Here is a 17,459-nt window from a genome sequence, read left to right on the forward strand (position 1 = left end):
TAACACCCCAACTTTAACAAACCCTAACTTTAACACCTCAACACCCCAAATTTATCACGCTAAATGTAATACCCCAACTTTAACACCCTAAATGTAACACCTCAACTTTAACACACTATATTTAACACACCCTAACATTAACACCCCAACTTTTACCCCCTTTTAACTGGGTCAGCTTTGGTATGCTCTCCAGTGCGATGTCCAGATCAGACTTCCATATTAGCGACTCACAGCCCCGAAGGTTTCCACCTGATAACGGCAGCGTCGGCAGTTATTCAACATCTTAAGCACACACAGGTCGTCATTATCTCCTCCATCATTTCCACACAGGCACTTTTAAGTGACCTTTCAATTCACGGTCATTAACCTGCCGATAACGACGATGAAGCCTTTTCCTCGTCAGCTTCTGGAAATGCGTCTCAGGCACACGTTTCTGGGTCCAACGCCTCGTTCGTCATCGCAATCCTGCGTCTGAGTTCTGCACTGCATAACACAGGAGAGGTCCTGCCTTTGACACAAGGGGGCCCCCTTCTTTGTTTGTCTCTCTTTTGGTTTCCTGACAGGTCAGGTCATGTTCCACTTGCCCCGTGCTGACTGTACAGTAAACACTGAATATTTGATACCGCCATTCACATGGGGCTGCTTAAGGATGTGCCCGTCCTGGCTTTTTGGGATGACGCAACGACGATCCGGTCTCGGGTTGTGTCACACGAAGGACGAGGACGGGTGCGGAAAGTTCCCGTTTCATTAATCATCCTGCGTGAGAGGAATAATTAGCAAGTGATGAGCTTGTCAAAGAGATGTCACCCTTATAGTTGAAGTGATTAAAGCTCCAAACGATGTCATTCTGATATGATAGTGTCGGGGTACTTACTTCCTCTCATTTTCTGTCGCTTCATCTAAAATCCCTTCGGGGCCCAATCGGACCTTCGCCACAACACGAGAGTCGATGTCCTTTCCGCGCATGGCTAGCCGGCAATTACTGAGCAGGCTTCCTCAGAACAAATAGTAGGGAGAGACCGATTATCGGCTGGGCCGGTATTCAGCATTTTGACAAATATCGGCATCGGCCTTTTCGAAGAATCATATGACCGATACTAGATCCATTAAAAAAAAAAAAAAAAAAAAAAAAAAAAAAAGTGTTAACTTCAGGGAACTAATTTAAATGTAAATTAAAAAAAATAAATAAAAATATGTAAGTTTTCGACCCTGGGAACTCTCTGCAACTTCTGTTTTAGTTTGAAATGAAAACTGAGATATGTAAAAATGTATGCATCAGATATTTTGAAATTATTTCATGTAGAAAACCATTTATTTTTATTTAACTTTTGAAAACATGTTCCTGCCCCTGGGAGAGCCCAGAACTTGTTAGATTAAAAAAAAAGAAAAAAAAAAAAAAGAAAAGAAAAACGAAAAAAAAACCCATTCTATTAACGAAGATAAAAAAATAAAAATAAAATAAAAAATCCCAATATTCTACTAACCCTAAAACTTGCTCAATAAACATATGCTTTAAATTTTTTTAAAAATTAAGAGCTGGAGTTTGTATTTTTTCCAGATTTTGATGCTAATATTTGCCCTTTTTTTTTTTTTTTTTTTTGTGAAAATGAATATCGGCTCCAAATATCGGTTATCAGCGTCCTTGACTACTAATAATCGGTATCGTATCGGTCCCGAAAAAACCATATCGGTCTATCTCTAAAAAATAGGTAATCAATACAACCTTCAGGTGTCAAAATAAATCCTCTCGGGAGCTTCGATACCTTTTTCAAGAAACCCCAGATGTCGCAGGTTCTTGAACGGAGCCTTTACGTTTAAAAAAAATCCGAGTTAAAAAATCTGCTGACAGCCGAGGAGTGACAGCTCGCAAATGGTTTTTCATATCCCGCTCATGCTGGGAATTCTTGACAGGTCAATCTTGGGGCACTTTTGTCACACAAAATGACAAACGGCTCCGAAGTCCTTGTGACACATACACAAGTGGACGATCGTCCACCTTTTACGTCCCAGCTTGCTGATCTGTAGAAATGAGGGTGCCAAAGCCTCCGGTCATTGTGCATGGATGCAAATTTCAAGGGAAAAGAAAAAAAAAAAAAAAAAAAAGACTCATTTATAATGTCACACAGGCGCAATGTCTTGCTTTTATAGCAACATCCTCCAGAGGTCACTTGTAGAAAATAGACTCCCTCCGGTTTGTTGTGTGATAAAATGTCACCGCTGCCCAAGGACACGGCGCCCCCGGCCCCACCCACTCCCTCTCATCTCGTCCCCCGTGAACTGGCCCACAACTCCGTTGCAAACTGGCGCGATTGCTCATTCCCCCCCCCCGGGGCTCGTTTGTCACGGGCGACCGTGCAGAAAATCACCCGCGTCACATTACATATTGGCTAAATCTGTGCAAACCGGCGGGCCGCTGACAAAAGTCACTCAACGCTCAACTCAAGTTGGAGTCTGGGGAAATGCCAATACTGTAATTGGGCTACGTCCAAGCAATTACCGTATTTTCCGCACTATAAGGCGCACCTAAAAGCCTTCCATTTTTTCTAAAGCTGACCATGCGCCTTATTATAATCCAGTGTGCCTTATATACGGATCAATATTGAGCCGCAACAGGTCTCGCTGTCAAGACGCTATCGATGACCCTGCACGATCGGTGACGCGCAAGCGCAGAAGATCCCGCCATCTTGGATTGCTAGCTAACACTAATAGTTTAGCTCAGAGAATATAATAAAACAGCTGTTTATTCATTTTGGGAGTGAATCGGAGTTGTCAGAAAGCTGGTTTGTAATCTATTCATAAAGTTTGACTGACCTATCTGACTGTTTTGTTGACATTCCCTTTAGCGCAGCACCATCTAATGGATGCATAACGTAACCCCAGCCTCTACTGTAGCGCCTTATATATGAAAAAAAGTTTTAAAATATGTCATTCATTGAAAGTGCGCCTTATAATCCGGTGCGCCTTATAGTGCGGTGCGCCTTATAGTGCAGAAAATACGGTAACCTGTTAATTTTGTGAGAATGAAATGTTTCTGATGCCGCACAATATCACAATAGCGATTAAAACTAGTGCAATGTTGGTTAGGTAATAACAGTTTTTACAATGTCAGAATTAGGTGGAGGTGTGTCCTCCAGCAAATTCCACTTGCAGATTACCACTGGCGAGGAGGAGTTGATATATGATTTCAAATCTTTCCCCCCCGTTTCCCCAGCGTTGTCTTTTGCGCCGCTGAGCGCACCGGGAATTCAATTTAAATGCAAAGCAACATGGGAAGGAAGTGCTGGTTATTGGCCGCGCTTGTACCCCAACTCGGTCGCCGAGGTGCGACGGGACGCTCTGTTGCCTCCGATACGTTAGGCTAGCACCTAATGAGGATGGATTACCATTTTCCGGGTGGCCTCTTTTTGGGTTATTCGCCCTATTTTGTTCTTGCCCCTCTGTAGAGCACGTTACAAGAAGTAGATGTTTTTAGTACCGACGATGTCAGCTCAACTTTTTGTTGTTGAAGAAATTACCATTTATCAAATGAGTTGATGAAAAAAAATGTATCAACTTTTCTTACATTGTTTTTTTTTAAACCATCAAGTGACATCTCAACCTACTTTGTTATTTAGTTTTAAGTAAAGGTGGCAAATCCAGGTCCAGAAAGTAAAAATCCTGCCACGGTTTAGCTTTAGCCCCAGGTGCGAGCTCCCTAGCTAGCTTCCCGGGTGCTCATTTAGCTGCTAGAGAGCTAGCGAGCTCCCTAGCTAGCTTCCCGGGTGCTCATTTAGCTGCTAGCGAGCTCCCTAGCTAGCTTCCCGGGTGCTCATTTAGCTGCTAGGGAGCTAGCGAGCTCCCTAGCTAGCTTCCCGGGTGCTCGTTTAGCTGCTATGGAGCTTGCGAGCTCCCTAGATAGCTTCCCGGGTGCTCATTTAGCTGCTATGGAGCTAGCGAGCTCCCTAGCTAGCTTCCCGGGTGCTCATTTAGCTGCTATGGAGCTAGCGAGCTCCCTAGCTAGCTTCTCGGGTGCTCATTTAGCTGCTAGGGAGCTAGCGAGCTCCCTAGCTAGCTTCCCGGGTGCTCATTTAGCTGCTAGGGAGCTAGCTCCCTAGCTGCTAGGGAGCTAGCTAGCTAGCTAGGACAAGGGACTAATGTTGCATTCGAGTTGAGACTTCCCACTTCCCACCTGAAAGCGTTCAAGGTGAAAGTAAACAACCAAAATGGTGGATCGTGATAAATTGCGAGTTGTTTTCTTCTTACTGGGGGGGCATGACAGAAAATAATTGAGAAGCACTGCGTTACATGAAGTTATGGTGAATATTTATGAATGAAGAAAGCTATCTAGTTTTATACTCGAGTAAATTGTGTTTTGCCATTTTTTGTGTGGAATTTCCGAGTTCAAGGGGGCGTTCCCGTACACACTTCCTGGTTTGAACTCAGAAAAGTTCGACCATCCTCGAATACAGGTTTGTACTTTCTGGACCTGGTTTTGCCACCTCTGGTTAAGGATGTCCTCACTGATCATGAGTTTCGACAGGAAGTGACCTGTGCAGACAGGAAGTGGCTTTCAGGTCACCGCGGTTTGTCTGCATCTCCAACCGCCGCAGGATTCCCGCTTCCTAATGCAATTTCATATGGCCTAAAGGACGGCAAAAAGAAAGCAAATAACTGTAATTGCAGATTTGCTGGAGTAAATAGAGCAGAGCGGGCCGAGAAGCCGCAGCAGTAAATAGAGACACAGTCAAAACAATGTTTGTTTTGCACATTATGGTCCTCAGTGGGATGTGTTTGAGTGCCCACAAAACTATTCCCGGAGGTGGTCCTCGTGCTGGACAAACCAATGATTTGCCCATGCCAAAAAAAAAAAAAAGCTCTAAAAATAATTCAAAACAACATCCGGAAAGCCGCTTCCTGCAGCAACATTGAATCTTTTTTTTTTTTTTTTTTCTGTATTAAAGCCGTTAATTACATTTCTGCAAAGCAGCAGGCGCTCAGCAGGCAAGTGTTGGAGCATGAACGGAGATGAAGTGTGCTGTGAATTAGCGTCACGTGACTGGTGAAGGCGTGAAGCAACGAGATGCTTCAGATCCCCCCCCCCCCCCCCCCCCCTCTCCGAGGTGTGCGCTTAACTCATTTGCTCCCGAAGACGTATTTACACGTTTTTATTTATTTATTTATTTATTTTATGCCACAGCATATAGAAAGCTTTGATGCAGCCTCTGAACTGAAGAAAAAGCTTGAAGCAATGGTATTTATTACAAAAACGGCCAGAAGGTGGCAGCAGAGTATAAGAGACCAACCAGGGCCATGTTAAAAAAAAAACACTTTTTTTTTCTCCACTGTTTTCAACAGATTTGTGATGAAACGTCGCTATATTCTAATTCTGCAAAACTGAAACAGATAGAAATATGACTTTTATTCCTGATGAAAGAAGAGATGGTAATCTTTCTTTTGGTAGGCTCTTATGTTTTTATAGCAATAGAACACAATATTCTGTGGGCCTTGCAAAAGCAGCCAAAATCCAGTAAAACAGCCGGGAGTGAATGAGTTAATGGCCGACCCCGTGATGTCACTGCCTGGAGCCACCGAGGCGGCCATGCTCAGACGCGGGGCTGCTCGTTCCGCAGCGAAATATGACTTCATGTCGAGGCTGTCATTTAAAAAAAAAAAAAAAAAAAAAAAAAAAAGCTCATCAATTGGCAAAGTAGGACTTTATCCGCTTTAAATTTACTTCCCGATGTGAATAATTTATGCTAAAGTCTGAGATTCTTTACCACCCAGGATTTTTGTGAAAAGGTGGCAATTCAGATGTGAGCAATATAACCAGTCAGGCCCGCGAATTTGTCCCACTTCTGTCGCAGGGCTAAATGAAATTCATTGATTTTGCTCCATGACGCCACAGCTTGACCGTGAAATGGGTTTTAACATCGAGGCAGACATTAACCCTTTCTGGAGTAAACACAGACGTCGGGTCGCGGTTGCAAACCGATCGTTATTGCCAGAAGATGAACAAAACAATAAAAAACTCGTATACGATGTTTGCTGATCAAATTGATTTGAATAGTTTTATCCATCAATCCAGATTTGTCACTGTCGTGTGATTTTTGTGGCATAATAAAAAAAATAGAATAAAAAAAGAAAGAAAGAAATATGGACCAAATTACAACAAAGAATATCTTTATTAACTGCAACAGAAAAGATTTAAAGTGCATCTGAAATTCAAAAATAAAATTAAATCCTTAATTAAACTATAAACATTTTTTGACTGACCACGTCAAATCATATGATGCGGAAAAATAAAATTACATGAAATCAATAAATAATAATGCATTCAAACTGATCACCAACATTAACTCGGGAGCACAATATTAAAAAAAAACAAAAAAAAACTTTTAAACTGCCGAGCGAATGCTCCCTGCGTACACTCTGCCAATAATGAGAGTGCCACTGCCCCCTAATGTAGTGGAGGTGCAATTGCACTTTATTATAGGATAGTAAAAAATAAATAAATAAATAAAAAGGCATGTTCCCCGAGGTCAAACGCGCCCCCCTTGATGGAATCTCGCGCCCCCCTGGGTGGGCCCGCCCCACTATTTGAGAAGCACTGACGTAAGCTAATTTAACATAACACTGCTAGTTAATTTGTAGAACAAATTGCAATCAATGTGCTTGGTACTGTTGAGTATGTCAAATAAATTAGGTGGAGGTCAAATTTGCAGTGAAGCGTGAAAACAACAAACTTCTTAATACCACACCGGAAGCAATATGAATCATTGTCACGTTGTTGCTGTGCTAACGTAGTCTTACGTTCATTCTGTTTTATCGATGAGCTGGAGTCCTCTTAATTGGCTTTTAATCCCCTTTATGAACAGTTTTACATTTTTTTTATGGCCCCAGGTTTCAAGCTGTGTGACAGCATGATGAATGTCCTCCATTAAAACCTTCCGGCACTTTAATTCTTGCCGCAGACGATGACGTCGGCACGCTGGCAAACCGTTTTATGCTGTTTTTCTGCAGCCGCTGTTCACTTTTTGAATGCAAATGTCGCCTTTTGGCCCTCGAATAACGACGACGCTCAACTTTGTTCATTTGTTTCTGCATTCAGTGGCTTTTTTTTTTTTTTTTTTTTTTTTTTGTAAGCAGAACGACACATGTATTCCCGCTCAATCTGTCGGGATTAATGACCGAAAGCGCTTGGCTGCGCTTCAGTTTGTAAATGAGATGCTATAAATACGAGCCATGGCTTGATGATTTGGATCACATTGGATTAGCTGTTTTGCTCGCTTGGAGAGTCACGGCATGATTGAAATGGTGGGCAAGCAGGAGTTTGCATCAAAATGTACCTTAGATGTTGAGGGCAGCATTATTGATTTGGGGCCGGGGGATACCTGACCCATATGCAGTCGGTGAAAATTGGGCATATTGACAGACCTGAAAAGAAAGTTTAAAAAAAAAAATATCCATACCTCACTGGGTGTCTAAAACGGATTAATTGGATTGACATTATTTCCTATAGGAAATAGTGCTTTGGTTTTCATATGATTTGCTTTTAGTCTGAAGTTTAGGATTAAATTAGTCATAAAACCCAATGGTTCATTTGTGTTTAAATTTGTTGCAAAAAAAAAAAGAAAACTGAAAAAAATCCATAAAAAAATAAATATTGACAAATATATACATATATATATTATTTTCCAGAAACTCCATGGTTGAAATGAACCCCAACTGAGCTCTTAATGCAGTAAACTTCTTTTTCAATGTTGCATATTTTAGTTAAAAAACAAAACAAAAAACTAAACATCCAAAGCATTCTTCTGGAGATGTCCTCTTTTCTTTGAAACTTGACATGGTGCTCAAGCTGTGCATATTTAATAGCACTCGCTGCAATATACCGTGGTGACGACTCCACAGCGACCTCAAGTGGGACAAAATGGAGAATGCTCACGCGCCACCGCCATAATTGCCCACATAAAGTGTGAGTGAAGAGTTTACGCTTGTTGCTGTGACTTTGATTCCAAGAATGTTTTTATGGAGCGTTGGAATTGCTAGTTCTGTGGCTGAGTACAGACACTCCTGCATGATGATGTTGTTTTTTTTTTTTTTTTTTTTTTTTTTATAATTGTTTGGAAAATGCAATCTCTGATATCTGATCCGGTACTTTTGCTGCTGTGTTACGTCATGGAAAAAAAAAAAAAAAAAAAAAGAGATTGCACACTGCACTCTTTTATTTACAATGGGCCCCATCTATGTGTCATCTTATTCCGATCTCCTCTTCCAGAAACGGAATGCTTTTTATCTTGACAGTGTTTGGAGTGTGGGAGCAAAACTCCCAAGAAGAGGAGAAAGCTTTGGGACTTGTCAGGTGTTTCAAAATGGAGCAATTGCGACCTCTAGCGTCCAAATCCCCACAGTAAACCTTGACAAGTCTGTGCTGATATGTCCTAAATGTGTGTGCTTTTAAGAAAGATGAATGTATGAATTTAGGAAATATATAATTTAGAAAAAGAAGTTATAATAATAATTTTTAAAAAGCCATCAGATTTTCTTTCCCTGTTTTAAAAATAACTAGACAAAGTGACATTTCTGCAGAAATTCAGTGGGAATGTTGAAAGTTGAATGCTAATAAAATATTTCCCGAGCAAACTTGGCTGGTTGAAAATCATGACTAATGGCCTATTTATATGTAAGTGTTATCTGAAAGTACCCTCCATTAATTTAGATGGAAAAATGGAACTAATGATATCCAATGGAAAAATGCAAAAAATAAAAATAAAAAATTCATGCAGTAGCGCCACCTAGACATGCAGTACCCTCTATTCATTTAGATGGAAACGTGGAACTAAGATAGTTGGTATACATGTAATCACGTAGCATAATTGCCATGTACAGTCGGGGGTGGGACTCGAACCCGTGACCTCCTGGTTACTGGACAATGCATTTTACCAAGTGCTTCACTGAGCAGTATCACGATGGTAATGATGAGAAGTTGTATGTATGGAAGTGGGCGTGGAAAGCGGGTCTTAGAATAAGTTTGTCAGTCTCATTGAAAAGGAATGGGGGGAAAAGTTGATATTTAACATTAAATTGTGCGAAGACTTTGAGTGCTGTGAAATCAGACAATATATTCCCAAGAAGGTGTGAATTTTTTAAGCAAGTTGAAATTTGAGTGGTGTAAATCGTAAGTATTATTACGTGGGAGTTATTACACGGCAAAAAAAAAAAAAAGTGTGGAGCCGAATAACCTGGGAATGCTTTTAGCATTCCCATAACTAGACTAAGTGCAATTTCTGGAGAAATTGCGTGGGAATGCCGAAAGTTGAATGCTAATAGCGGAATGCTGAGATTTGAATGGTTATATGTATGTAAAGTGGGCGTGGAAAGTGATACCTAGAAAAAGATTAATGTCTTTCCCATTGAAAATGAGTGGGGAAAAGTTGATATTCCAAGTAAAATTGAGCAAATATTGTAAGTAATATGGAATCAGTCAACACATACCCCGGGAGGCATGAATTTTTTAAGCTAGCTGAAATTTGAACAGTGTCAATCTGAAGTATTAAGTGGGAGTTGTTACGCGGCAAAAAAAATGTGGAGAGTAAAAATCACAATAACGTGGGAATGCTTCAGCATTTGATAATGAACAGCCAGTTTTTACCTCATTACTTTGTTGCCATCTAGTGGCCATTTTGAAGTGAAACTTCCATTTTTCTGTTCGTCATTACATTGATTTGTATGACTTTTTACATTGACATTTACCACAAAGTCTTCTCTGACTTTCTCATTCATCCACCGGATTGAACATGTGCGACCTTTGCTCGAATCCACGCAATCGTCCCCTGAGGATCAGCGTTGCGGCGGCAATACCCGTCCGTATAATTACATCGGCAAAAAACACGTTGCATCCTTCCACGGAAGCAGAGCGTCTAATTTGGTCTGCGCTCTTCTGGAGTGCGACGGTTCATCTCGGTGGCTTTCTTTAGCACGGTCGAGATGCTCCCCATCTCGGAGGAACAAAGTAGGGCGGGTTTAACGCGGGGGGGGCTTGCGTCAAAACTCCAAACTCAAGTGCAGCCCAAGCAGGGTGGCTGGAAAGGAAGTTTTTTTTTGTTTTTTTGTCCCCCCGTCTCTCTGTCTCTCTCTCACTCACTCCAATGTGAGGCTTCACTCTCAAGCGTGGGAGGCAAAAGTGTGTGTGTGTGTGTGCGTGTTTGTGGAATTCAAGCAGGACTTTTCAGATCACTGGCGGCGAGGGAGCCGAGCAGGGCATCATGGGAGCTTTAATGGTCATCTTCTCGCTTCAGCCCAAACCGCAAAGACGCAAGCCCACAGGTAGGCTCGATTCGATTTTTGTGTGCGGGGAACTTGATGACTCCAAGCTCGTTTTCAAATCCTTCCACGAGCGACGCCGAACAAAATTTCAGCTTGTTGCTCGCTGCAAATTTGGACGTCAGCGCTTCCATTTCCTTCTGCAATCCATTTTCTTGCCGGGCCAGCAGATCATGAAATTGCTTTGAAATCATCCTTCTCTTTTTTCATTTTTTTTATTTTTTATAGGGAGTGTGCTGGGTGCGTAAACTGTTGTTTGCTTTGCCTGCGATGTGCTGACGCTGTTGGTAAAATCGTCCAGGTGGTTTAATTGGCTCGGCAGAAGGGAAAAGCAGCGATGATAATGAAAGTCGTATATTTTTTGAGGGGGCCTTGACGAGCCCGGTTTTGCTGCATGTGCACTGTAAGCATATCTTACAGATGGGAGGGAAACCCAAGATACAACATGTCATCTGTTTCACTCTCTTGCTCTTATATGAAACTGTGAAAATGTCATGACTGTGTTTTGTTTGGGGTCTGATGCAATCAGCATGTAACAGCAACAAGTTTCAACTGGTAAGAAGCTATGTGATGTCAGGAATCTTTAATCTCTTTATCTGGTCATCTGTTTCACTCTCTTGCTCTTATATGAAACTGTGAAAATGTCATGACTGTGCTTTGTTTGGGGTCTGCAATCAGCATGTAGCAGCAACTAGTTTCAACTGGTAAGAAGCTATGTGAAGTCAGAAGCTATGTGATGTCAGGAACCTTTAATCTCTTAATCTGGTCATCTGTTTCACTCTCTTGCTCTTATATGAAACTGAAAATGTCATGACTGTGTTTTGTTTGGGACAAGGGTTATGTTTAGGTCATGCAAGGGTCATGACTGTGCTTTTTTGGGGTCTGATGCAATCAGCATGTAGCAGCAACTAGTTTCAACTGGTAAGAAGCTATGTGATGTCAGGAATCTTTAATCTCTTTATCTGGTCATCTGTTTCACTCTCTTGCTCTTATATGAAACTGTGAAAATGTCATGACTGTGCTTTGTTTGGGGTCTGCAATCAGCATTTAACAGCAACTAGTTTCAACCGGTAAGAAGCTATGTGAAGTCAGAAGCTATGTGATGTCAGGAATCTTTAATCTCTTTATCTGGTCATCTGTTTCACTCTCTTGCTCTTATATGAAACTGAAAATGTCATGACTGTGTTTTGTTTGGGACAAGGGTTATGTTTAGGTCATGCAAGGGTCATGACTGTGCTTTTTTGGGGGGTCTGATGCAATCAGCATGTAGCAGCAATTATTTTCAACCGGTAAGAAGCTATGTGAAGTCAGAAGCTATGTGATGTCAGGAACCTTTAATCTCTTTTATCTGGTCGACAGCCAATCAGATAATTCCATGTCAGCCATGTTACCCACATGTCTGGCCACAGCCAATCAGATCCATTCGCTGTCCATATAAGTCTGACAGAGAAATGTGTCGGTGCCGATTTATTCCTGCAGTTGTTTGTTTTTTCCCAGTACTGAGACACTAACACAACAGGAGTGTTGATGTAAAACTTGTATTGTACTTGTGATCCCATCCACATGCTATCGTTTTGTAGCGCTGCGCTCGCTCGCTCGCAAATAATCGAAAAGAGGCTCTTAACGAGCCACTCTGCAGCCTGCCATTTATCTCCGTAGTTTGCATGACAAGAGCCGGCCGTCCCGCAAGCCCCCTCAGGTGCTCGCGCAGCGTGTGCGTGGTCGGCATCCGAATGTTTGTGTTTTGTTTGCCGCGTGGGAGGAAGCTGCTTACTCAGGCGACCAACTGGTCAAATGAGTCGCCTGCGACGAGGGGCCGCTGAAAGGCACGTGGAGGAGGAGCTTCCGTCGTCCCCGTCCGCCATTGAACGCGCCGGCGCGGGCCCCGTTCCTGATAGGCGGGCCCCCGGGTGTCTTTGTCAGGCCTTCTGTTTTTTGGAAAAAAAAAAAAAAGCGAACGGTGAACGTAGGACCCACCGAGGGGAGAGCAGATGTCATTTTTTTCCCGTATCCATGGTTACCGGACAACCTCATGTTACATGGAAGCAAACCTGGGCCACAGGTAGAGAAGCTTCCCCATGGTCAGAACAGAAATTATTTCGATTTATTCGAAAGCATGACTGATGACTAGGTGGGCCGATTATTCTTTGGTAATGGCATCGGGGCATCAATTTCAAGGAAATGGCGTGAATGTAAAAGAAAACACATTGTGGACTTTGAAAAAAAGTATCATATCTGAGAAAAAGTACATTTTCAGGAAAATTAAGTACTGTATACATTTGCAGGGAAAATGCAGTGTATTTCTGAGGGGAAAAAAGTAATATTTTGCAGAAAAGGTTAATACAAGTATAAGAAATGAAAACGATGTTTTTTTGTTTATTTGTTATTGTTTATTTATTTTGTGGAAATAAGGCCAATATTTTTTAGAATAATTTTTTTCTTAAACAAAAAAAATCATACTTTTAGATTATTTTTTTTTAAATACATTTTGTGGAAATTAGGCCAATTTTTTTATTTTTTTTTATTTTATTTATTTATTTTTTGAAAAAACGTGTATTTCTGAGGGGAAAAAGGTAATATTTTCCAGAAAAGGTTAATACAAGTATAATAAGTATAATTTTCAAAACAATGTTTTTTGTTTATTTATTTATTAATTTTGTGGAAATAAGGCCAATATTTTTGAGTTATTTTTTTTTCTTAAAAAAATAAAAAGTCATACTTTTAGAGAAGTTTTTTTTTTTTTTTTAAATACATTTTGTGGAAATAAGGCCAATATTTTATTTATTTATTTTTTTAGGAAAAAACAAACAAACGTGTATTTCTGAGGAGAAAAAAGTCATATTTTCCGGAAAAGTTTAATATAAGTATAATTTTGAAAACAATGTTTATTTATTTGTATTTATTTATTTTGTGGAAATAAGGCCAATATTCATTTATTTATTTTTGTAGAAAATACTTTTTTCTTTCTTTTTTTTTTTGGGGGGGGGTCATACATTAGAGCTATATAAATAAAGATGACTTGACTTGACTTGACTTGACTTGAAGTTGTCACCAGGGGTGCCCGGGCCTGTTCCAAAAATAGCTAACCAGTGACCAGGACATTGGGATTTCCTAGGAATGTTGAAATGTTCCATTGAAAATATGAACACAGAAATGGCTAGCCAGCGAACCGGACATTGTGATTTCCTAAGAATGCTGACGTGATCATTTGAAACTGTAAACACACAAATTTATGGAAATGTAGTGTTTCGTATGGATTTTTGATTTATTGTGAGACGTCATTATCGTCTTCAGTGTCTGCAATTAGATGAATTTAGTTATTCGTTAATAATATATAATTGAGCGGAATTTGATCAAATATCACAAGTGCATATCAAACTGGTCTCCTTTCACTTTGCCTCAAAGTTGTTCTCATTGTCAAAAAAAAATGTTGGTGACATTTGCTGTTCAAAACTCAGCTTGCGCTGATCCATTTGCGAGTGCGTCCCGATGCCTTAACGTTCTAACTGACCGTTATTGTCACAGGCGGCCATCTTGTTCGGTGCGACCAGATGGGACGTGACAATGACAGCCCGGCCGCCGAATTTATCGTGTCCGATTGACGATGAGGTCTTGCCAATGTTTCCGATTTGTTCGCCAGATGGTCAATGTTGCTTTTTGTGCTATTTTGGAGCCAGCGGGGGAAACGTTGGCGGCCGCGCTCGCCATTTGTCACCCGGCTAAATGCTGATGTTTCGCGCAGTGTGGAAACGAGACACTTGCTTGTTAGCGCGCATGTTCTGCAATGCTCAATTTTACCCATTTCAAAGTTTGAAGGGGGTGTTCTGAGCTGTAATGCACAAAATATTGATTAAAATGCTTAGTGATGAAGTTAGACTTATTAATTATTATTAATTAATTAATTGTTGGTCCTGAGAAATCAACATACCAGGATGGTTAAAATGGCCCACTGAAGGCTTTTTGTTTGTTTGTTTGTTTGTTGTCAGCAATTCTTTCCATCTATGGTTTGCAGTTCCTAATGTTGTCCACTTGATGGCGGCAACGTCACAGAATACAGTACAACATGTTTGACCTGTTAATTGTCGTGACTTGAAATGAAATGAAACATAATCATAAAAATAGTCTTTTTTTTCTCTCTCTCTCCTTTTTAAGATTCTAAATAAATGATTGCTTGGTTTTGTAAGAAAGAAAAACATGACAATACCGATAAAATTAGCATTTCTAAAGGCAAAACTTTGTGTAATATGTCCGGATTATATGAGTCAATTTGTTACATACTAAAACGTCTTACTTGCATGTCATGTGATGTGGCAATATATGAAAATGGCAGTTGTGTTCATGTTAAAAGTTGTCAGCATGCAGGTGTCACGCCACTAATTAGCCTCGCCACCAATCACGCTGATTGATACGATGTGTGCTGATTATTTGTGACTCGCACTTTCCAGGCGTTGATTGCACCCTTGCACACACCTGAGGTGATGAGGAAGCAAAATGGTGGCGTTGTCGTACTTTTTTTTTTTGTTTTGTTTTTGTATATTATATAGTTAAACACAGGAATTATCGTATATTTTATTTTGAAAGACTACTTTTCCGAAATAAATATGAATTAAAAAATATATATTTGCGCATATATTCCTGTTAAAACTTTTTTATATTATTTGTTTTGTTTTAACTTTACATTTAATTTGAAAGAAATGTTATATGTACTTAATAAAATCCTAATAATTAAACGGAATAAAATATTCCTTCAAATCGTGCATCATGATAAATTCAGTGGACATTTTGCTGCTCTTTTTGTTGTGCCTGCTTTGGCCACCCGGGGGCAGTATAAAACCTACCAAGATATCTCCACTTAGATTTGATGATGAAACAGAAGAAAATGGTCGCAACTAAGCCGCAGAAATGTTTGTGGATTTTTGCAGAGGATAAAGAATATGTACTCTTCATGTGTATTTTTTTTTTTTTTTTTGTAGGCATGTTGCGTTGTATTGAACTGATAATTTGGTAAATAAATGTGGGCGCCTCCTCCAGCTCCTCCCCCTCCTCCTGGCCATTAGCGTCACCCAAAGAGCAGCACACTCACATGTGAGTCCGTCCAGCGGGGTTTTGGATGGCCCATCGACATGAATTTGGAGGGTCTGGAAATGATGGCCGTGCTGGCCGTGGTAGTCCTCGTCGTGAAGGTTCTGGAGCAGTTTGGCTTGTTGGAGGTCGACTACACCGGTAAGATGAGCGGGAAATGGTTCCCATTTGGCCGGGAAAAGTTAGCATTGGTGTACAGTTGTTATTCCTGAACAGTCTCTTTCAATTTTTAGGATTAACCTTCCTGTTATGGACTACAAAAGGGGTTTAATCTGGCCCGCAAGATGATTTTGTGAAGTTAAAATTAAAAAACATCAAAAATTGTAAGGTCGTACTGTTAAGGAAAAAAAAATAAAAAATCATAATCAAACCGTAACTTTAAATTGTGTGTAAAATAATGACGATTCCCAAGTTGCATTGCTCATCTGAGGACTGCTTGTGAAATGAGAAGATTTTATATATTTTGATTGTGGCCGGCCAATTAACTCTCTTACTGCCACACGTTATCAAAAAAAATAAAATAATAATAATTATATGACAAAGGCTTTGATCATTTACATCATCCTTGAAAACGTTCAATTTCATCAGATTTCATCACGTTTCATTGTAATTTCATATGCAATGAGCCCAATTAAAAGAGATACAATGCTGCCATCTGCTGGCCATAGTGTTTTTGATTCCACAACTCATTGACAAGGCAGCGCGTGCTGCACTTAGACGGTGAACTGCCCATTGATTAAAAAACAAAACAACAAAAAAAAACATAGTTGACATCATTTAACGTTTATGGCGGCATACATCGTGATATTACCAATTGCCAATCGTTTTTTTCAAAAACGTTTAATAACGTTTAGTAAAATCACGATGTATACCGCCATAAACGTAATTTTTTTTTTTCAATATATCAGCGGTCAGTGCAACGTCCAAGTGCAGCGCAGCCGAGTCAATGAGTTGTGAAATCAAAACTATGGCCAGCAGATGGCAGCGGTAGCTGCTCGGGCCCTAACTAGAGCTGCGATTTACAACGAAACATGACGCAATCTGATGAAATAGAACGTTTTCAAGGCTGACGTGAATGATCAAAGCCTTTGTAACATTTAAACCTAACTTGATGGCGCGTCACTAAACAAAAACTAGTATCAAAGTCACTGTTGCGGACAAAATGTTGTTTATGTAGCAAAAGAACACAATATTCTGTTTGCTTCGAAAAATGAGCTAAAATGCTCGAAATCCGCTGGCATTGTTTTTTTTTTTTTTTTTTTTTTTTTAAATAAAGTGTGGCAGTAAAAGAGTTAATCATAAACCGACAAACGTGTTAAATACGACACAAATTCAATTACTGGTAACACAAATCGACAATTAGCGTCCTTATAGCGTCATTAACTGTGCCGCGCAATGCATTCTGGGAACAATGTATATGTAAAACGGGTCGATTTAACACGTCCAGAACTCAGTGTTGCCGCTTTCAATTTGCATTTGTATTATTATTATTTTTTTGGAACAGTTGAGCGCTGTAATTTAGGGTAGGCACACAAATAGCGAAAATCTGCGTATATAATTGACGGCAAAAAGTTATATACCGTTATTTTACCGATGCGGCCCGCTTGGTAATACATTTTCCTCCATGCAGCCTCTGAGCTAACGTGAGTTTGACACCCCTGCTCGAAACTATCGATTTTGCCGGCGGTGCAGATGAGCTCTGCCGGTCGTATTTCACACGCCGGGCCGGCCGGACCGGACAGCGGCTCCGACCTTCCTGGGTCGCGGCTGCCTTTTTTTTTTCTTTTTTTTTTTTTAATGTCTCCTCGTCGTCGTCCCCGACGCCGTTCCTCGTCCCTCGCCGGCCCGTTGCCCTTTTGGTTCGCGCGCCGAACCGATGCGCGGCCGGCTGACGAACGGCGCGCCCTAAATCAAGCGACGGCTCTTCAATGTTATCAGCTCCCGCACGCGGGGCCGTCTCGTCTTTTGTAACGCTGACACACGTTTTTGTTTTCTTCCTCTTTGAGTCATCACGCATGAATAGGGTTCATTGATTGACAGGTAGGTGGCGCTGTTGGCATGTGTCAGGAACATTA

The 17,459-nt window shown here is 40.7% G+C and overlaps 1 protein-coding gene across 3 annotated transcripts in view; it reads left to right on the plus strand.

Moving 5' to 3' along the window:
• kcnip4a (potassium voltage-gated channel interacting protein 4a) overlaps positions 1-17,459 on the plus strand; it is a 54,827-nt gene that overhangs the window by 16,868 nt on the left and 20,500 nt on the right. The window contains exon 1 of one of the 3 annotated variants that reach the window (XM_077499118.1): positions 15,408-15,525. The exons of the other annotated variants lie outside the window; for them this stretch is intronic. Within the exon in view, the coding sequence (XP_077355244.1) occupies positions 15,426-15,525 (100 nt within the window). The 5' untranslated portion in view covers positions 15,408-15,425. Of the gene's footprint in view, positions 1-15,407; positions 15,526-17,459 lie in introns of those variants that run through there. 3 annotated transcript variants of the gene reach the window in all.

The sequence above is a fragment of the Festucalex cinctus genome, chromosome 16 (genome assembly GCF_051991245.1).
Source record: "Festucalex cinctus isolate MCC-2025b chromosome 16, RoL_Fcin_1.0, whole genome shotgun sequence".
Taxonomy (NCBI): Eukaryota; Metazoa; Chordata; class Actinopteri; order Syngnathiformes; family Syngnathidae; genus Festucalex; species Festucalex cinctus.